The sequence below is a fragment of the Oncorhynchus gorbuscha genome, unplaced genomic scaffold (genome assembly GCF_021184085.1).
Source record: "Oncorhynchus gorbuscha isolate QuinsamMale2020 ecotype Even-year unplaced genomic scaffold, OgorEven_v1.0 Un_scaffold_1589, whole genome shotgun sequence".
Classification (NCBI taxonomy): Eukaryota; Metazoa; Chordata; class Actinopteri; order Salmoniformes; family Salmonidae; genus Oncorhynchus; species Oncorhynchus gorbuscha.
Genome location: NW_025746323.1, coordinates 87,922 through 110,581, shown reverse-complemented (window position 1 = coordinate 110,581; position 22,660 = coordinate 87,922). Strand labels below are relative to the sequence as shown.

The window sequence follows — 22,660 nt, the reverse complement described above, 5'->3', positions numbered from 1 at the left end:
GTAACCTGACTGGGTGTAACAGTGTATAACCTGACTGGGTGTAACCTGACTGGGTGTAACAGTGTGTAACCTGACTGGGTGTAACCTGACTGGGTGTAACAGTGTGTAACCTGACTGGGTGTAACAGTGTGTAACCTGACTGGGTATAACAGTGTGTAACCTGACTGAGTGTAACCTGACTGGGTGTAACCTGACTGGGTGTAACAGTGTGTAACCTGACTGGGTGTAACAGTGTGTAGCCTGACTGGGTGTAGCCTGACTGGGTGTAACCTGACTGGGTGTAACCTGACTGGGTGTAACAGTGTGTAACCTGACTTTGTGTAACCTGACTGGGTATAACAGTGTGTAACCTGACAGTGTATAACCTGACTGGGTGTAACAGTGTATAACCTGACAGGGTGTATCCTGACTGGGTGTATCCTGACTGGGTGTAACCTGACTGGGTGAACTCTTTTTGTGATTCCAGCTGAAGGACACAAAGTCAGCTGACCAGAAGTCAACGTTACTCCACTTCCTGGCTGCGGTGTGTGAGGAGGAGTTCCCAGAGGTCACCAAGTTCTCCGACGACCTGCAGCACGTTGACAGAGCCAGCCGAGGTAGGAGACAGAAACACACCACAGCCGGCAGAGATCACCTATATTTGTCCACAATGTGTCCGTATTCCCTTTTCCTGCGCTATATTCAAATTCCAGTATGCATTCTACAGCTATCCTCTGAAGCAAACTAGCCAGCTAACCTCTGTAGCTAACTAGCCAGCTATCCTCTGTAGCTAACTAGCCAGCTATCCTCTGTAGCAAACTAGCCAGCTATCCTCTGTAGCAAACTAGCCAGCTATCCTCTGTAGCAAACTAGCCAGCTATCCTCTGTAGCTAACTAGCCAGCTATCCTCTGTAGCTAACTAGCCAGCTATCCTCTGTAGCAAACTAGCCAGCTATCCTCTGTAGCTAACTAGCCAGCTATCCTCTGTAGCTAACTAGCCAGCTATCCTCTGTAGCTAACTAGCCAGCTATCCTCTGTAGCAAACTAGCCAGCTATCCTCTGTAGCAAACTAGCCAGCTATCCTCTGTAGCTAACTAGCCAGCTATCCTCTGTAGCTAACTAGCCAGCTAACCTCTGTAGCAATCTAGCCAGCTATCCTCTGTAGCTAACTAGCCAGCTATCCTCTGTAGCTAACTAGCCAGCTATCCTCTGAAGCTAACAAGCCAGCTATCCTCTGAAGCAAACTAGCCAGCTATCCTCTGTAGCTAACTAGCCAGCTATCCTCTGTAGCTAACTAGCCAGCTATCCTCTGTAGCTAACTAGCCAGCTTTCCTCTGAAGCTAACAAGCCAGCTAACCTCTGTAGCAAACTAGCCAGCCTCTGTAGCAAACTAGCCAGCTATACTCTGAAGCTAACTAGCTAGCTAACCTCTGTAGCAAACTAGCCAGCTATCCTCTGTAGCTAACTAACCAGCTATCCTCGGTAGCTAACTAGGCAGCTAACCACTGTAGCTAACTAGCCAGCTAAACGCTGTAGCTAACGAGCCAGCTAACCTCTGTAGCTAACTAGCCAGCTAACCTCTGTAGCTAACTAGCCAGCTATCCTATGAAGCTAACTAGCCAGCTTACCGCTGTAGCAAACTAGCCAGCTATCCTCTGGAGCTAACTAGCTAACCTCTGTAGCAAACTAGCCAGCTATCCTATGAAGCTAACTAGCCAGCTAACCTCTGTAGCTAACTAGCCAGCTAACCTCTGTAGCAAACTAGCCAGCTATACTCTGAAGCTAACTAGCTAGCTAACCTCTGTAGCAAACTAGCCAGCTATCCTCTGTAGCTAACTAGGCAACTAAACTATGTAGCTAACTAGCCAGCTAAACTCTCATGCTCAGCTTTTCAATGTGACTTTTCAAATTTCTGAAAGCAGAAGTCACATGTAAGTGACCCCTGAAGCATCTCGTCTTTTCATGTGTCCTCTCATGTATTCACGCACACATCATTATATATATACACACGCACGCACGCACGCACGCACGCACGACGCACGCACGCACGCACGCACGCACGCAGAAAAATGGTCTCCAGACCCAGAGACACTGTGTTCCAGAGACACTGTATTCCAGACCCAGAGACACTGTGTTCCAGACCCAGAGACACTGTGTTCCAGACCCAGAGACACTGTGTTCCAGACCCAGAGACACTGTGTTCCAGACCCAGAGACACTGTGTTCCAGACCCAGAGACACTGTGTTCCAGACCCAGAGACACTGTTCTAGACCCAGAGACACTGTGTTCCAGACCCAGAGACACTGTGTTCCAGACCCAGAGACACTGTGTTCCAGACCCAGAGACACTGTGTTCCAGACCCAGAGACACTGTGTCCCCGACCCAGAGACACTGTGTCCCCGACCCAGAGACACTGTGTTCCAGACCCAGAGACACTGTGTCCCCCACCAGACCCAGAGACACTGTGTCCCCCACCAGACCCAGAGACACTGTGTTCTAGACCCAGAGACACTGTGTTCCAGACCCAGAGACACTGTGTTCCAGACCCAGAGACACTGTGTTCCAGACCCAGAGACACTGTGTTCCAGACCCAGAGACACTGTGTTCCAGACCCAGAGACACTGTTCTAGACCCAGAGACACTGTTCTAGACCCAGAGACACTGTGTTCCAGACCCAGAGACACTGTGTTCCAGACCCAGAGACACTGTGTCCCCGACCCAGAGACACTGTGTTCCAGACCCAGAGACACTGTGTCCCCCACCAGACCCAGAGACACTGTGTCCCCCACCAGACCCAGAGACACTGTGTTCTAGACCCAGAGACACTGTGTTCTAGACCCAGAGACACTGTGTTCCAGACCCAGAGACACTGTGTTCCAGACCCAGAGACACTGTGTTCCAGACCCAGAGACGCTGTGTTCCAGACCCAGAGACGCTGTGTTCCAGAGACGCTGTGTTCCAGAGACGCTGTGTTCCAGAGACGCTGTGTTCCAGAGACACTGTGTTCCAGAGACGCTGTGTTCCAGAGACACTGTGTTCCAGAGACACTGTGTTCCAGAGACACTGTGTTCTAGACCCAGAGACACTGTTCTAGACCCAGAGACACTGTGTTCCAGACCCAGAGACACTGTGTTCCAGACCCAGAGACACTGTGTCCCCGACCCAGAGACACTGTGTTCCAGACCCAGAGACACTGTGTCCCCCACCAGACCCAGAGACACTGTGTCCCCCACCAGACCCAGAGACACTGTGTTCTAGACCCAGAGACACTGTGTTCTAGACCCAGAGACACTGTGTTCCAGACCCAGAGACACTGTGTTCCAGACCCAGAGACACTGTGTTCCAGACCCAGAGACGCTGTGTTCCAGACCCAGAGACGCTGTGTTCCAGAGACGCTGTGTTCCAGAGACGCTGTGTTCCAGAGACGCTGTGTTCCAGAGACACTGTGTTCCAGAGACGCTGTGTTCCAGAGACACTGTGTTCCAGAGACACTGTGTTCCAGAGACACTGTGTTCTAGACCCAGAGACACTGTGTTCCAGAGACACTGTGTTCCAGAGACACTGTGTTCCAGAGACACTGTGTTCCAGAGACACTGTGTTCCACACCTAGAGACACTGTGTTCCACACCTAGAGACACTGTGTTCCACACCTAGAGACACTGTGTTCCAGAGACACTGTGTTCCAGAGACACTGTGTTCCAGAGACACTGTGTTCTAGACCCAGAGACACTGTGTTCCAGAGACACTGTGTTCTAGACCCAGAGACACTGTGTTCCAGAGACACTGTGTTCTAGACCCAGAGACACTGTGTTCCAGAGACACTGTGTTCTAGACCCAGAGACACTGTGTTCCAGAGACACTGTGTTCCAGACCCAGAGACACTGTGTTCCAGAGACACTGTGTTCTCTCTCTCCCAGACTATTCTCTGGTTCTTTCCCAGAATCCCCTGTTGTATTGTAATATTCCTGCCGTATCTCCAGGTCTTCCCAGGCAATATGACTGCTGTGCTTTTGGCTCCGTCTGATTGGACGATAAGAGGCAGGGTGGAGCCCAGTAGTACTCTCAACATCCATCACTGACTATCTCTGTAAACACACACGGAGACTTGCATAAAACACACTTACACACACAGACACACACACACACACACACGCACACACACACAGAAACATACCACCTCTCTCAGTTCAATTCAAGGGGCTTTATTGGGAAACATAAGTTAACATATAGATAATAAACAGAAGTGCAATTAAACCATAAAAATGAACTATAAACTTTACACTCACGGAAGTTCCAAAAATAATAAAGACATTTCAAATGTCATTATGTGCAAATTGTTCAAAATACAAAAGGGACAATAAAGATACATTTGAAAGTCGGGAAGTTTACATACACTTAGGCTGGAGTCATTAAAACTAGTTTACATCCACTTAGGTTGGAGTCATTAAAACTAGTTTACATACACTTAGATTGGAGTCATTAAAACTAGTTTACATCCACTTAGGTTGGAGTCATTAAAACTAGTTTACATACACTTAGGTTGGAGTCATTAAAACTAGTTTACATACACTTAGGTTGGAGTCATTAAAACTAGTTTACATACACTTAGATTGGAGTCATTAAAACTAGTTTACATCCACTTAGGTTGGAGTCATTAAAACTAGTTTACATACACTTAGGTTGGAGTCATTAAAACTAGTTTACATACACTTAGGTTGGAGTCATTAAAACTAGTTTACATACACTTAGGTTGGAGTCATTAAAACTAGTTTACATACACTTAGGTTGGAGTCATTAAAACTAGTTTACATCCACTTAGGCTGGAGTCATTAAAACTAGTTTACATCCACTTAGGTTGGAGTCATTAAAACTAGTTTACATCCACTTAGGTTGGAGTCATTAAAACTAGTTTACATCCACTTAGGCTGGAGTCATTAAAACTAGTTTACATCCACTTAGGTTGGAGTCATTAAAACTAGTTTACATACACTTAGGTTGGAGTCATTAAAACTAGTTTACGTACACTTAGGTTGGAGTCATTAAAACTAGTTTACGTACACTTAGGTTGGAGTCATTAAAACTAGTTTATATACACTTAGGTTGGAGTCATTAAAACTAGTTTACATCCACTTAGGTTGGAGTCATTAAAACTAGTTTACATCCACTTAGGTTGGAGTCATTAAAACTAGTTTACATCCACTTAGGCTGGAGTCATTAAAACTAGTTTACATACACTTAGGTTGGAGTCATTAAAACTAGTTTACATCCACTTAGGTTGGAGTCATTAAAACTAGTTTACATACACTTAGGCTGGAGTCATTAAAACTAGTTTACATCCACTTAGGCTGGAGTCATTAAAACTAGTTTACGTACACTTAGGTTGGAGTCATTAAAACTAGTTTACGTACACTTAGATTGGAGTCATTAAAACTAGTTTACATCCACTTAGGTTGGAGTCATTAAAACTAGTTTATATACACTTAGGTTGGAGTCATTAAAACTAGTTTACATCCACTTAGGTTGGAGTCATTAAAACTAGTTTACATCCACTTAGGTTGGAGTCATTAAAACTAGTTTACATACACTGAGGTTGGAGTCATTAAAACTAGTTTACATACACTTAGGCTGGAGTCATTAAAACTAGTTTACATCCACTTAGGTTGGAGTCATTAAAACTAGTTTATATACACTTAGGTTGGAGTCATTAAAACTAGTTTACATACACTTAGGTTGGAGTCATTAAAACTAGTTTACATCCACTTAGGTTGGAGTCATTAAAACTAGTTTATATATAAAAAAGCCAGACTACAGTTTGCAACTGAAAATGGTGACAAAAAGATTGTTCTTTTTGGAGAAATGTCCTCTGCTCTGATGAAACAAAAATAGAACTGTTTGGCCATAATGACCATCGTTATGTTTGGAGGAAAAGGGGGGAGGCTTGCGAAGGACATGTTTCTCCACCAACACCACTTTTCCATCCATTTCTACATAATTTGCCCTCGTACCAAATTGAGTGCAATGCTTTTGAAATCAACAAAGCATGAGAAGACTTTGCCTTGGTTTTGGTTTGTTTGTTGATTAGGGTGTGTAGGGTGAATACGTGGTCTGACGTACGGTGATTTGGTAAAAAGACAATTTGCTCAGTACATTGTTTTCACTGAGGAAATGTACGAGTCTGCTGGTATATGCATAGGGTTTTCCCAAGGTTGCTGTTGACTCATAACCCCGGTAGTTAATGAGCTCAAATTTGTCTCCATTTTGTGGATTCATGTGGTCAGTCCTTGGTTCCAAATATTGGAGAATTTGCCAGAACTGAGGATGATGTTAAAGAGTTTAAGACCAAAGGGCTTCTACCCCCCGAGCCCTAAGTCTCCTGAACAGCTAATCAAAGGGCTTCTACCCCCCCCGAGCCCCCGGGCCCTAAGTCTCCTGAACAGCTAATCACAGGGCTTCTACCCCCGCCCCCGAGCCATAAGACTCGTGAACAGCTGATCGAAGGGCTTCGAATAGCCTCCACATTGACTCTGTACCGTAACACCCTGTATATAGCCTCCACATTGACTCTGTACCGTAACACCCTGTATATAGCCTCCACATTGACTCTGTACCGTAACACCCTGTATATAGCCTCCACATTGACTCTGTACCGTAACACCCTGTATATAGCCTCCACATTGACTCTGTACCGTAACACCCTGTATATAGCCTCCACATTGACTCTGTACTGGTACCCCCTGTATATAGCCTCCACATTGACTCTGTACCGTAACACCCTGTATATAGCCTCCACATTGACTCTGTACCGTAATACCCTGTATATAGCCTCCACATTGACTCTGTACTGGTACCCCCTGTATATAGCCTCCACATTGACTCTGTACCGTAACACCCTGTATATAGCCTCCACATTGACTCTGTACCGTAACACCCTGTATATAGCCTCCACATTGACTCTGTACCGTAACACCCTGTATATAGCCTCCACATTGACTCTGTACCGTAACACCCTGTATATAGCCTCCACATTGACTCTGTACCGTAACACCCTGTATATAGCCTCCACATTGACTCTGTACCGTAACACCCTGTATATAGCCTCCACATTGACTCTGTACTGGTACCCCCTGTATATAGCCTCCACATTGACTCTGTACCGTAACACCCTGTATATAGCCTCCACATTGACTCTGTACCGTAATACCCTGTATATAGCCTCCACATTGACTCTGTACCATCACCACCTTCCGGAGACACCTGAAACCCCACCTCTTTAAGGAATACCTAGGATAGGTTAAGTAATCCCTCTCACCCCACCCCCCCTAAGTTTTAGATGCACTATTGTTAAGTGACTGTCCCACTGGATGTCATAAGGTGAATGCACCAATTTGTAAGTCGCTCTGGATAAGAGCGTCTGCTAAATGACTTAAATGTAATGTAAATGTAAATGTATATAGCCTCCACATTGACTCTGTACCGTAATACCATGTATATAGCCTCCACATTGACTCTGTACCGTAACACCCTGTATATAGCCTCCACATTGACTCTGTACCGTAATACCCTGTATATAGCCTCCACATTGACTCTGTACCGTAATACCTTGTATATAGCCTCCACATTGACTCTGTACCGTAACACCCTGTATATAGCCTCCACATTGACTCTGTACCGTAACACCCTGTATATAGCCTCCACATTGACTCTGTACCGTAACACCCTGTATATAGCCTCCACATTGACTCTGTACCGTAACACCCTGTATATAGCCTCCACATTGACTCTGTACCGGTACCCCCTGTATATAGCCTCCACATTGACTCTGTACCAGTACCCCCTGTATATAGCCTCCACATTAACTCTGTACTGTAATACCCTGTATATAGCCTCCACATTGACTCTGTACCGTAACACCCTGTATATAGCCTCCACATTGACTCTGTACCGTAACACCCTGTATATAGCCTCCACATTGACTCTGTACCGTAACACCCTGTATATAGCCTCCACATTGACTCTGTACCGTAATACCCTGTATATAGCCTCCACATTGACTCTGTACCGTAACACCCTGTATATAGCCTCCACATTGACTCTGTACCGTAACACCCTGTATATAGCCTCCACACTGACTCTGTACTGGTACCCCCTGTATATAGCCTCCACACTGACTCTGTACCGTAACACCCTGTATATAGCCTCCACATTGACTCTGTACCGTAATACCCTGTATATAGCCTCCACGTTAACTCTGTACCGTAATACCCTGTATATAGCCTCCACGTTGACTCTGTACCGTAACACCCTGTATATAGCCTCCACATTGACTCTGTACCGTAACACCCTGTATATAGCCTCCACATTGACTCTGTACCGTAACACCCTGTATATAGCCTCCACATTGACTCTGTACCGTAATACCCTGTATATAGCCTCCACGTTAACTCTGTACCGTAATACCCTGTATATAGCCTCCACGTTGACTCTGTACCGTAACACCCTGTATATAGCCTCCACATTGACTCTGTACCGTAACACCCTGTATATAGCCTCCACATTGACTCTGTACCGTAACACCCTGTATATAGCCTCCACATTGACTCTGTACCGTAATACCCTGTATATAGCCTCCACATTGACTCTGTACCGTAATACCCTGTATATAGCCTCCACATTAACTCTGTACCGTAATACCCTGTATATAGCCTCCACATTGACTCTGTACCGTAATACCCTGTATATAGCCTCCACATTGACTCTGTACCGTAATACCCTGTATATAGTCTCCACATTGACTCTGTACCGTAACACCCTGTATATAGCCTCCACATTGACTCTGTACCGTAACACCCTGTATATAGCCTCCACATTGACTCTGTACCGTAACACCCTGTATATAGCCTCCACATTGACTCTGTACCGTAACACCCTGTATATAACCTCCACATTGACTCTGTACCGTAACACCCTGTATATAGCCTCCACATTGACTCTGTACCGTAACACCCTGTATATAGCCTCCACATTGACTCTGTACCGTAACACCCTGTATATAGCCTCCACATTGACTCTGTACCGTAACACCCTGTATATAGCCTCCACATTGACTCTGTACCGTAACACCCTGTATATAGCCTCCACATTGACTCTGTACCGTAACACCCTGTATATAGCCTCCACATTGACTCTGTACCGTAACACCCTGTATATAGCCTCCACATTGACTCTGTACCGTAACACCCTGTATATAGCCTCCACATTATTTTACTGCTGCTCTTTAATTATTTGTTATTATTTTATTTTCTCTTCTTAACGTCTTGTAAATATACCATTTTATTTGAGTTTGTGGTCTGTATATTTGATCATTTCGTTGAGGATACCATCAACACCACAGGCCTTTTTGGGTTGGAGGGTTTTAATTTTGTCCTGTAGATCATTAAATGTAATTGGAGAATCCAGTGGGTTCTGGTCGTCTTTAATAGTTGATTCTAAGATTTGTATTTGATCTGTTTGCCGGGTGTTGGTTGTTATCGGGCCCAAAAAAACAGATTGGAGAAGTGGTTTACCCAGACATCTCTGTTTTGGATAGATATCTCTTCCTGTTCTTGTTTGTTTAGTGTTTTCCAATTTTTGCAGAAGTGGTTAGTCTTATCTTCCTCTCTCTCTATCTTCCTCTTCCTCTCTCGCTCTCTCCCTCCCTACTCCCTCACAGGGATATTGGTGTATTTATCTCTAGTCTGGGCAGAGAGGAGAGAGACAGAGAGAAGTGAGAGAGAAGTGAGAGAGTGAGAGAGAGAGAGAGAGAAGAGAGAGAGAGAGAAGAGAGACAGAGAGGAGAGAGAGAGACAGAGAGGAGAGAGACAGAGCAGAAGGGAACGAGAGAAACGTAGAGAGAAATCTCTGAGACTCTGTGTTTACCATAAGTGTGGTGATTTGATTTCTAAACGTCTGTGGAGAATTTCATGTGGAAGCCAGTTATGTTCTCCTCTCATCTCTCTTCCTGTCTCTCCCTCTCTCCTCTCATCTCTCTCTTCCTGTCTCTCCCTCTCTCCTCTATTCTCCCTCTTCCTGTCTCTCCCTCTCTCCTCTATTCTCCCTCTTCCTGTCTCTCCCTCTCTCCTCTATTCTCTCTTCCTGTCTCTCCCTCTCTCCTCTATTCTCTCTTCCTGTCTCTCCCTCTCTCCTCTATTCTCTCTTCCTGTCTCTCCCTCTCTCCTCTAATCTCTCTCTTCCTGTCTCTCCCTCTCTCCTCTATTTTCTCTCTTCCTGTCTCTCCCTCTCTCCTCTATTCTCCCTCTTCCTGTCTCTCCCTCTCTCCTCTATTCTCCCTCTTCCTGTCTCTCCCCCTCTCCTCTATTCTCCCTCTTCCTGTCTCTCCCTCTCTCCTCTAATCTCTCTCTTCCTGTCTCTCCCTCTCTCCTCTAATCTCTCTCTTCCTGTCTCTCCCTCTCTCCTCTATTCTCTCTCTTCCTGTCTCTCCCTCTCTCCTCTATTCTCCCTCTTCCTGTCTCTCCTCTCTCCTCTATTCTCCCTCTTCCTTTCTCTCCCTCTATCCTCTATTCTCCCTCTTCCTGTCTCTCACTCTCTCCTCTATTCTCCCTCTTCCTGTCTCTCACTCTCTCCTCTATTCTCCCTCTTCCTGTCTCTCCCTCTCTCCTCTATTCTCTCTCTTCCTGTCTCTCCCTCTCTTTTCTATTCTCTCTTCCTGTCTCTCCCTTTCCTCTATTCTCTCTTCCTGTCTCTCCCTCTCTCCCATATTCTCTCTCTTCCTGTCTCTCTCCTCTATTCTCCCTCTTCCTGTCTCTCCCTCTCTCCTCTATGCTCTATCTTCCTGTCTCTCCCTCTCCTCTAGTCTCTCCCTCTCCTCTAGTCTCTCCCTCTCCTCTATCTCTCTTCCTGTCTCTCCCTCTCCTCTGTTCTCTCTCTTCCTGTCTCTCCTTCTCTCCTCTATTCTCTCTCTTCCTGTCTCTCCCTCTCTCCTCTAATCTCTCTCTTCCTGTCTCTCCCCGTCTCTCCCTCACTCCGTTCTCTCTCTTCCTGTCTCTCCCCTCTATTATCCCTATCCCTGTCTCTCCCTCACTCCGTTCTCTCTCTTCCAGTCTCTCCCTCCTCTTTTCTCTCTCTTCCTGTCTCTCCCTCTCTCCTCTTTTCTCTCTCTTCCTGTCTCTCCCTCTCTCCTCTAATCTCTCTCTTCCTGTCTCTCCCTCTCTCCTCTATTATCCCTGTCTCTCCCTCACTCCGTTCTCTCTCTCTCTCCTCTAATCTCTCTCTTCCTGTCTCTCCCCTCTATTCTCCCTATCCCTGTCTCTCCCTCACTCCGTTCTCTCTCTTCCTGTCTCTCCCTCTCTCCTCTATTCTCCCTCTTCCTGTCTCTCCCCTCTATTCTCCCTATCCTGTCTCTCCCTCACTCCGTTCTCTCTCTTCCTGTCTCTCCCTCTCTCCTCTATTCTCTCTCTTCCTGTCTCTCCTTCTCTCCTCTAATCTCTCTCTTCCTGTCTCTCCTTCTCTCCTCTAATCTCTCTCTTCCTGTCTCTCCCCTCTATTCTCCCTATCCCTGTCTCTCCCTCACTCCGTTCTCTCTCTCTTCCTGTCTCTCCCTCACTCCGTTCTCTCTCTCTTCCTGTCTCTCCCTCCAGTACCTGTGAATGTGTCTGTAAACATGTCTCTGTGTATCAGCAAAGTGACTGAGAAGCTTAGCTACTGTAGACCTCCATGTGTCCCAAATGACACACCATTCTCTATATGGAACACTACTTTTGTCCGGGGCTCTGGTTAAAAGTAGTGCACCAAAACCAGAATAGGGTATAATTTGGGAAACGACTCATTCCTGTCCTCTCTCCTTTATTCATGTATGAGAGTGTTAGAAAAGGACTTGTGACTCTCAACGGCTTCCTGCTTTGTGTTCACATGATAATGAGACGTGTTCTAGATTAGTGTCAGCTAGGACGTGATAATGAGACGTGTTCTAGATTAGTGTTTAGTGTCAGATAGAACATGATAATGAGTCGTGTTCTAGATTAGTGTCAGCTAGGACGTGATAATGAGACGTGTTCTAGATTAGTGTTTAGTGTCAGCTAGGACGTGATAATGAGTCGTGTTCTAGATTAGTGTTTAGTGTCAGCTAGGACGTGATAATGAGTCGTGTTCTAGATTAGTGTTTAGTGTCAGCTAGGACGTGATAATGAGTCGTGTTCTAGATTAGTGTTTAGTGTCAGCTAGGACGTGATAATGAGTCGTGTTCTAGATTAGTGTTTAGTGTCAGCTAGGACGTGATAATGAGTCGTGTTCTAGATTAGTGTTTAGTGTCAGCTAGGACATGATAATGAGTCATGTTCTAGATTAGTGTTTAGTGTCAGCTAGGACGTGATAATGAGTCGTGTTCTAGATTAGTGTTTAGTGTCAGATAGAACATGATAATGAGTCATGTTCTAGATTAGTGTTTAGTGTCAGATAGAATGTGATAATGAGATGTGTTCTAGATTAGTGTTTAGTGTCAGCTAGGACATGATAATGAGGCATGTTCTAGATTAGTGTTTAGTGTCAGCTAGGACGTGATAATGAGGCATGTTCTAGATTAGTGTTTAGTGTCAGCTAGGACGTGATAATGAGGCATGTTCTAGATTAGTGTTTAGTGTCAGATAGAACATGATAATGAGTCATGTTCTAGATTAGTGTTTAGTGTCAGCTAGGACGTGATAATGAGTCATGTTCTAGATTAGTGTTTAGTGTCAGCTAGAACGTGATAATGAGTCGTGTTCTAGATTAGTGTTTAGTGTCAGCTAGAACGTGATAATGAGTCATGTTCTAGATTAGTGTCAGATAGAACATGATAATGAGTCGTGTTCTAGATTAGTGTCAGCTAGAACGTGATAATGAGTCGTGTTCTAGATTAGTGTTTAGTGTCAGCTAGGACGTGATAATGAGTCGTGTTCTAGATTAGTGTTTAGTGTCAGATAGAACATGATAATGAGTCATGTTCTAGATTAGTGTTTAGTGTCAGATAGAACGTGATAATGAGATGTGTTCTAGATTAGTGTTTAGTGTCAGCTAGGACATGATAATGAGGCATGTTCTAGATTAGTGTTTAGTGTCAGCTAGAACGTGATAATGAGTCGTGTTCTAGATTAGTGTTTAGTGTCAGCTAGGACGTGATAATGAGTCGTGTTCTAGATTAGTGTTTAGTGTCAGATAGAACATGATAATGAGTCATGTTCTAGATTAGTGTTTAGTGTCAGATAGAACGTGATAATGAGATGTGTTCTAGATTAGTGTTTAGTGTCAGCTAGGACATGATAATGAGGCATGTTCTAGATTAGTGTTTAGTGTCAGCTAGGACGTGATAATGAGGCATGTTCTAGATTAGTGTTTAGTGTCAGCTAGGACGTGATAATGAGGCATGTTCTAGATTAGTGTTTAGTGTCAGATAGAACATGATAATGAGTCATGTTCTAGATTAGTGTTTAGTGTCAGCTAGGACGTGATAATGAGTCATGTTCTAGATTAGTGTTTAGTGTCAGCTAGAACGTGATAATGAGTCGTGTTCTAGATTAGTGTTTAGTGTCAGATAGAACATGATAATGAGTCATGTTCTAGATTAGTGTCAGCTAGGACGTGATAATGAGTCGTGTTCTAGATTAGTGTTTAGTGTCAGCTAGGAAGTGATAATGAGTCGTGTTCTAGATTAGTGTTTAGTGTCAGCTAGGACGTGATAATGAGTCGTGTTCTAGATTAGTGTTTAGTGTCAGCTAGGACGTGATAATGAGTCGTGTTCTAGATTAGTGTTTAGTGTCAGATAGAACATGATAATGAGTCATGTTCTAGATTAGTGTCAGCTAGGACGTGATAATGAGACATGTTCTAGATTAGTGTTTAGTGTCAGATAGAACATGATAATGAGACGTGTTCTAGATTAGTGTTTAGTGTCAGATAGAACATGATAATGAGACGTGTTCTAGATTAGTGTTTAGTGTCAGCTAGGAAGTGATAATGAGTCGTGTTCTAGATTAGTGTCAGCTAGGACATGATAATGAGTCGTGTTCTAGATTAGTGTTTAGTGTCAGCTAGGAAGTGATAATGAGTCGTGTTCTAGATTAGTGTTTAGTGTCAGCTAGGACATGATAATGAGTCGTGTTCTAGATTAGTGTTTAGTGTCAGCTAGGAAGTGATAATGAGTCGTGTTCTAGATTAGTGTTTAGTGTCAACTAGGACATGATAATGAGTCGTGTTCTAGATTAGTGTTTAGTGTCAACTAGGACGTGATAATGAGATGTGTTCTAGATTAATGTCAGATAGAACATGATAATGAGGCGTGTTCTAGATTAGTGTTTAGTGTCAGCTAGGAAGTGATAATGAGTCGTGTTCTAGATTAGTGTTTAGTGTCAGCTAGGAAGTGATAATGAGTCGTGTTCTAGATTAGTGTTTAGTGTCAGCTAGGACGTGATAATGAGACATGTTCTAGATTAGTGTTTAGTGTCAACTAGGACGTGATAATGAGATGTGTTCTAGATTAATGTCAGATAGAACATGATAATGAGGCGTGTTCTAGATTAGTGTTTAGTGTCAGCTAGGACGTGATAATGAGATGTGTTCTAGATTAGTGTTTAGTGTCAGCTAGGACGTGATAATGAGACATGTTCTAGATTAGTGTTTAGTGTCAACTAGGACGTGATAATGAGATGTGTTCTAGATTAATGTCAGATAGAACATGATAATGAGGCGTGTTCTAGATTAGTGTTTAGTGTCAGCTAGGAAGTGATAATGAGTCGTGTTCTAGATTAGTGTTTAGTGTCAGCTAGGAAGTGATAATGAGTCGTGTTCTAGATTAGTGTTTAGTGTCAGCTAGGACGTGATAATGAGTCGTGTTCTAGATTAGTGTTTAGTGTCAGCTAGGACGTGATAATGAGACATGTTCTAGATTAGTGTTTAGTGTCAACTAGGACGTGATAATGAGATGTGTTCTAGATTAATGTCAGATAGAACATGATAATGAGGCGTGTTCTAGATTAGTGTTTAGTGTCAGCTAGGACGTGATAATGAGATGTGTTCTAGATTAGTGTTTAGTGTCAGCTAGGACGTGATAATGAGGCATGTTCTAGAATCACACACACTGGTGACTGAGTGGGTGTCTTCACCTTGAGCTGGTCTGAGGCAGCGCTGTGATTGGTGCAGGCAGCACTGTGATTGGTGCAGGCAGCACTGTGATTGGTGCAGGCAGCGCTGTGATTGGTGCAGGCAGCGCTGTGATTGGTGCAGGCAGCGCTGTGATTGGTGCAGGCAGCGCTGTGCCTCAGGTCAAACACACACACGAACCAGATTATAATACAACACTCCTCACTGGAGACTCAGAACCAGAACCAGATCCAGTCCAACAGAGACACTGAGCTGCACCTTGGCATCTCCTGAGTACATGAAGCAACAAGGCATTGTTTAATCTTTCCTGTGTGTGTGTGTGTGTGTGTGTGTGTGTGTGTGTGTGTGTGTGTGTGTGTGTGTGTGTGTGTGTGTGTGTGTGTGTGTGTGTGTGTGTGTGTGTGTGTGTGTGTGTGTGTGTGTGTGTGTGTGTGTGTGTGTGTGTGTGTGTGTCTGTCTAGTCTCAGCGGAGTCCCTGGAGAAGAACCTAGTTCAGATGGAGAGACAGCTGGTTCAACTAGAGAGAGATCTGGACACCTTCTCCTCTCCTGACGACTCTGAAGATCTCTTCACTGCCAAGATGTCTATATCCTTCACTTCAGACAGATTACACACACACACACACACACACACACACACACACACACACACACACACACACACACACACACACACACACAGTGACTCCAGTGTTTTTTCAATTCTTGGGTAGGCCACCAAAGTGGCCTCTGACTGGGTGTCTGGTAGTCAGAACAGGGTTGGCCCCACCTCTCTCTGGCCCCACCTCTCTCTGGCCCCACCTCTCTCTGGCCCCACCTCTCTCTGGCCCCACCTCTCTCTGGCCCCACCTCTCTCTGGCCCCACCTCTCTCTGGCCCCACCTCTCTCTGGCCCCACCTCTCTGGCCCCGCCTCTCTCTGGCCCCACCTCTCTCTGGCCCCACCTCTCTCTACACCCAGCATCACCCCATATCATTACAGCTCTGTGTGTGTGTGTGTGTGTGTGTGTGTGTGTGTGTGTGTGTGTGTGTGTGTGTGTGTGTGTGTGTGTGTGTGTGTGTGTGTGTGTGTGTGTGTGTGTGTGTGTGTGTGTGTGTGTGTGTGTGTGTAAATATATTAAATACTGAGGGTAGTGAACTTGTACACACGCCTGTGCTTGCTGCAGTGTGTGTCCGTCTCACCTCAGTCCATCCAGTAGACCGTTGTCCTCCGCTGACTGTGCTTTGATTCTCCCTCCTCCCACAGCGTCTCGTACATATCAAAGACCAGACGCCCTGTTACAGCACAGCGTCTCTCACAGTGGGTCAGTCACCTACAGCTGCCAGCTGCACCAGGCCCAGTGTGTATCAGTGCAGAGATGTCAGACCCCAACACTACCTCGTCATTCATTAGGATTATAAATGTTCACAACTTTCTTACAACCCTTCAGGACCGCGGTAGGAACCTTCCAGAGACCCAAACAACGACTGTTCTCATCCACAGGTCACAGTGGTCTGTCGCTCCTCTTCCCCTCTCTCTGTCGCTCCTCTTCCCCTCTCTCTGTCTCTCTCTGTCTCTCTCTCTCTCTGTCTCTCTCTCTGTCTCCAACTCTCTGTCTCTCTCTCTTTCTGTCTCCAACTCTCTGTCTCTCGCCATCTCTCTCTGTCTCCCTCTCTCTCTCTCTCTCTCTCTCTCTCTCTCTCTCTCTCTCTCTCTCTCTCTCTCTCTCTCTCTCCCTCTCTCTCTCTCTCCATCTCTCCTTCTCTTCCTCTCAATCCCCCTCTCTCTCCATCACTCTCTTTCTCTGCTATTTGACTGAAAGCAATTGTTTTCCATCCCAGTCTCCTACTAATTTTAATCAGGAGAAGAGATGAAGAAGACATGAAAGAAGCTGACCTCTGACTGAAACTCTGTGTTTTTCTGACTGTTGGTCTTCCCCCACACATCTGTGTTCATTTTAATGAAGGACTCCTCAGCAGTAGCTCCCCCACACATCTGTGTTCATTTTAATGAAGGACTCCTCAGCAGTAGCTCCCCCACACATCTGTGTTCATTTTAATGAAGGACTCCTCAGCAGTAGCTCCCCCACATCCTCCGATAGAGGATGGACTCCTCAGCAGTAGCTCCCCCACATCCTCTGATAGAGGATGGACTCCTCAACAGTAGCTCCCCACATCCTCCGATAGAGGATGGACTCCTCAACAGTAGCTCCCCACATCCTCCGATAGAGGATGGACTCCTCAGCAGTAGCTCCCCACATCCTCCGATAGAGGATGGACTCCTCAGCAGTAGCTCCCCCACATCCTCCGATAGAGGATGGACTCCTCAGCAGTAGCTCCCCCACATCCTCCGATAGAGGATGGACTCCTCAGCAGTAGCTCCCCCACATCCTCTGATAGAGGATGGACTCCTCAGCAGTAGCTCCCCCACATCCTCTGATAGAGGATGGACTCCTCAGCAGTAGCTCCCCCACATCCTCTGATAGAGGATGGACTCCTCAGCAGTAGCTCCCCCACATCCTCCGATAGAGGATGGACTCCTTGGCATTCTCATCTCCTTTAATTCACCACCGTGTGTGTGTGTGTGTGTGTGTGTGTGTGTGTGTGTGTGTGTGTGTGTGTGTGTGTGTGTGTGTGTGTGTGTGTGTGTGTGTGTGTGTGTGTGTGTGTGTGTGTGTGTGTGTGTGTGTGTGTGTGTGTGTGTGTGTGTGTGTGTGTGTGTGTTTCCGTTAGTCGTACTGTATCTTAGTCATCAAACAGAGCCTATTCTGTTATCAACCCATAGTATCAACCCATCCTGGTCATAGTATCAACCCATAGTATCAACCCATATTATCAACCCATATTATCAACCCATATTATCAACCCATCCTGGTCATATTATCAACCCATAGTATCAACCCATAGTATCAACCCATCCTGGTCATATTATCAACCCATATTATCAACCCATAGTATCAACCCATAGTATCAACCCATAGTATCAACCCATATTATCAACCCATATTATCAACCCATATTATCAACCCATCCTGGTCATATTATCAACCCATATTATCAACCCATAGTATCAACCCATAGTATCAACCCATAGTATCAACCCATCCTGGTCATATTATCAACCCATAGTATCAACCCATATTATCAACCCATAGTATCAACCCACAGTATCAACCCATAGTATCAACCCATATTATCAACCCATATTATCAACCCATAGTATCAACCCATAGTATCAACCCATAGTATCAACCCATAGTATCAACCCATCCTGGTCATATTATCAACCCATAGTATCAACCCATATTATCAACCCATAGTATCAACCCATATTATCAACCCATAGTATCAACCCATAGTATCAACCCATAGTATCAACCCATAGTATCAACCCATAGTATCAACCCATAGTATCAACCCATAGTATCAACCCATAGTATCAACCCATAGTATCAACCCATATTATCAACCCATATTACATTTACATTTAAGTCATTTAGCAGACGCTCTTATCCAGAGCGACTTACAAATTGGTGCATTCACCTTATGACATCCAGTGGAACAGTGACTTTACAATAGTGCATCTAAATCTTAAAGGGGGGGGGGGGGTGAGAGGGATTACTTATCCTATCCTATAGTATCAACCCATAGTATCAACCCATATTATCAACCCATAGTATCAACCCATATTATCAACCCATCCTGGTCATAGTATCAACCCATATTATCAACCCATCCTGGTCATATTATCAACCCATCCTGGTCATATCATCAACCCATATTATCAACCCATATTATCAACCCATCCTGGTCATATTATCAACCCATATTATCAACCCATAGTATCAACCCATATTATCAACCCATAGTATCAACCCATATTATCAACCCATCCTGGTCATATTATCAACCCATATTATCAACCCATCCTGGTCATAGTATCAACCCATCCTGGTCATATTATCAACCCATCCTGGTCATATTATCAACCCATAGTATCAACCCATATTATCAACCCATCCTGGTCATAGTATCAACCCATATTATCAACCCATCCTGGTCATATTATCAACCCATCCTGGTCATATCATCAACCCATATTATCAACCCATATTATCAACCCATCCTGGTCATATTATCAACCCATATTATCAACCCATAGTATCAACCCATATTATCAACCCATAGTATCAACCCATATTATCAACCCATAGTATCAACCCATATTATCAACCCATCCTGGTCATATTATCAACCCATATTATCAACCCATCCTGGTCATAGTATCAACCCATCCTGGTCATATTATCAACCCATCCTGGTCATATTATCAACCCATAGTATCAACCCATCCTGGTCATATTATCAACCCATCCTGGTCATATTATCAACCCATAGTATCAACCCATAGTATCAACCCATCCTGGTCATAGTATCAACCCATATTATCAACCCATCCTGGTCATATTATCAACCCATCCTGGTCATATTATCAACCCATATTATCAACCCATATTATCAACCCATCCTGGTCATAGTATCAACCCATCCTGGTCATATTATCCACCCATCCTGGTCATATTATCAACCCATATTATCAACCCATATTATCAACCCATCCTGGTCATATTATCAACCCATATTATCAACCCATATTATCAACCCATCCTGGTCATATTATCAACCCATCCTGGTCATATTATCAACCCATCCTGGTCATAGTATCAACCCATCCTGGTCATATTATCAACCCATCCTGGTCATATTATCAACCCATCCTGGTCATATTATCAACCCATCCTGGTCATATTATCCACCCATCCTGGATATATTAAGAAGGAACTAGACTAGGAGAGGAGGATGAGAGGAGAGAAACTAGACTAGGAGAGGAGGATGAGAGGAGAGAAACTAGACTAGGAGAGGAGAGGAGGAAAGAAAGCAGAGGATATACTGACAAGAGGAGAGGAGAGAATGGGAGGATGAAGAGAGAGGAGAGGTAATGGAAGAAGGAAAGGAGAGGAGAGATAATGGGGGGATGAAGAGAGAGGAGAGATAATGGAAGAAGGAGAGGAGAGATAATGGAAGAAGGAGAGGAGAGATAATGGAAGCAGGAAAGGAGAAGAGAGATAATGGCAGGATGAAGAGAGAGGAGAGGTAATGGAAGAAGGAAAGGAGAGGAGAGATAATGGGGGGATGAAGAGAGAGGAGAGATAATGGAAGAAGGAGAGGAGAGATAATGGAAGAAGGAGAGGAGAGATAATGGAAGCAGGAAAGGAGAAGAGAGATAATGGCAGGATGAAGATAGAGGATAAATAATGAAAGGAAAGGAGAGGAGAGATAATGTAAGCAGGAAATGAGAGGAGAGATAATGGAAGCAGGAAAGGAGAGGAGAGATAATGGAAGCAGGAGAGGAGAGGGGAGATAATGGGAGCAGAAGAGGAGAGGAGAGATAATGGAAGAAGGAGAGGAGAGGGGAGATAATGGGAGCAGAAGAGGAGAGGAGAGATAATGGAAGAATGAGAGGAGAGATAATGGGACCAGGAAAGGAGAGGAGAGATAATGGAAGAAAGGGAAGAAGCCCCTACCAGAGAGAGAGAGAGGGGGAGCATAGCCCCTACCAGAGAGAGATAGAGGGGACATAGCCCCTACCAGAGAGAGAGAGGGGGCATAGCCCCTACCAGAGAGAGAGAGGGGGCATAGCCCCTACCAGAGAGAGAGAGGGGGCATAGCCCCTACCAGAGAGAGAGGGGGCATAGCCCCTACCAGAGAGAGAGAGAGGGGGAGCATAGCCCCTACCAGAGAGAGAGAGAGGGGGGAGCATAGCCCCTACCAGAGAGAGAGAGAGATAGAGGGGACATAGCCCCTACCAGAGAGAGATAGAGGGGACATAGCCCCTACCAGAGAGAGAGAGAGGGGGCATAGCCCCTACCAGAGAGAGATAGAGGGGACATAGCCCCTACCAGAGAGAGATAGAGGGGGCATAGCCCCTACCAGAGAGAGAGAGGGGGGGCATAGCCCCTGCCAGAGAGAGAGGGGACATAGCCCCTACCAGAGAGAGAGAGGGGGGAGCATAGCCCCTACCAGAGAGAGAGAGAGGGGGAGCATAGCCCCTACCAGAGAGAGAGAGAGGGGGAGCATAGCCCCTACCAGAGAGAGAGGGGGGGGCATAGCCCCTACCAGAGAGAGAGAGGGAACATAGCCCCTACCAGAGAGAGAGAGAGAGGGGGAGCATAGCCCCTACCAGAGAGAGAGGGGACATAGCCCATACCAGAGAGAGAGAGGGGGCATAGCCCCTACCAGAGAGAGAGAGGGGGCATAGCACCTACCAGAGAGAGAGAGAGGACATAGCCCCTACCAGAGAGAGAGAGGACATAGCCCCTACCAGAGAGAGAGAGGGGGCATAGCCCCTACCAGAGAGAGAGAGGGGGCATAGCCCCTACCAGAGAGAGAGAGGGGGCATAGCCCCTACCAGAGAGAGAGAGAGAGGACATAGCCCCTACCAGAGAGAGAGAGGACATAGCCCCTACCAGAGAGAGAGAGGGGGCATAGCCCCTACCAGAGGGAGAGAGGGGGCATAGCCCCTACCAGAGAGAGAGAGAGAGGGGGAGCATAGCCCCTACCAGAGGGAGAGAGGGGGCATAGCCCCTACCAGAGAGAGAGAGGGGGAGCATAGCCCCTACCAGAGAGAGAGAGAGAGGGGGAACATAGCCCCTACCAGAGAGAGATAGAGGGGACATAGCCCCTACCAGAGAGAGATAGAGGGGACATAGCCCCTACCAGAGGGAGAGAGAGGGGGAGCATAGCCCCTACCAGAGGGAGAGAGAGGGGGAGCATAGCCCCTACCAGAGGGAGAGAGAGGGGGAGCATAGCCCCTACCAGAGAGAGAGAGAGGGGGAGCATAGCCCCTACCAGAGAGAGAGAGAGGGGGAGCATAGCCCCTACCAGAGAGAGAGGGAACATAGCCCCTACCAGAGAGAGAGAGAGGGGGAGCATAGCCCCTACCAGAGAGAGAGAGAGAGGGGGAGCATAGCCCCTACCAGAGAGAGAGAGAGGGGGCATAGCGCCTACCAGAGAGAGAGAGGGGGGGCATAGCCCCTACCAGAGAGAGATAGAGGGGACATAGCCCCTACCAGAGAGAGATAGAGGGGACATAGCCCCTACCAGAGGGAGAGAGAGGGGGAGCATAGCCCCTACCAGAGGGAGAGAGAGGGGGAGCATAGCCCCTACCAGAGGGAGAGAGAGGGGGAGCATAGCCCCTACCAGAGAGAGAGGGGACATAGCCCCTACCAGAGAGAGAGAGAGGGGGAGCATAGCCCCTACCAGAGAGAGAGAGAGAGGGGGAGCATAGCCCCTACCAGAGAGAGAGAGAGGGGGCATAGCGCCTACCAGAGAGAGAGAGGGGGGGCATAGCCCCTACCAGAGAGAGGGGACATAGCCCCTACCCGAGAGAGAGAGAGGAGCATAGCCCCTACCAGAGAGAGAGAGCCCCTACCAGAGAGAGAGAGGGACATAGCCCCTACCAGAGAGAGAGAGAGAGGGAGCATAGCCCTACCAGAGAGAGAGGGAGCCCTACCAGAGG

At 46.1% G+C, this 22,660-nt stretch overlaps 1 protein-coding gene across 1 annotated transcript in view; it reads left to right on the top strand.

The window, feature by feature from the left end:
- LOC124023328 (protein diaphanous homolog 3-like) overlaps positions 1-22,660 on the top strand; it is a gene marked incomplete at its 3' end in the record, with an annotated part of 118,246 nt that overhangs the window by 10,583 nt on the left and 85,003 nt on the right. Inside the window, exons 3-4 of the mRNA XM_046337842.1 lie at positions 467-596; positions 15,567-15,691. Of these exons, the coding sequence (XP_046193798.1) occupies positions 467-596; positions 15,567-15,691 (255 nt within the window). The remainder of the gene's footprint in view (positions 1-466; positions 597-15,566; positions 15,692-22,660) is intronic.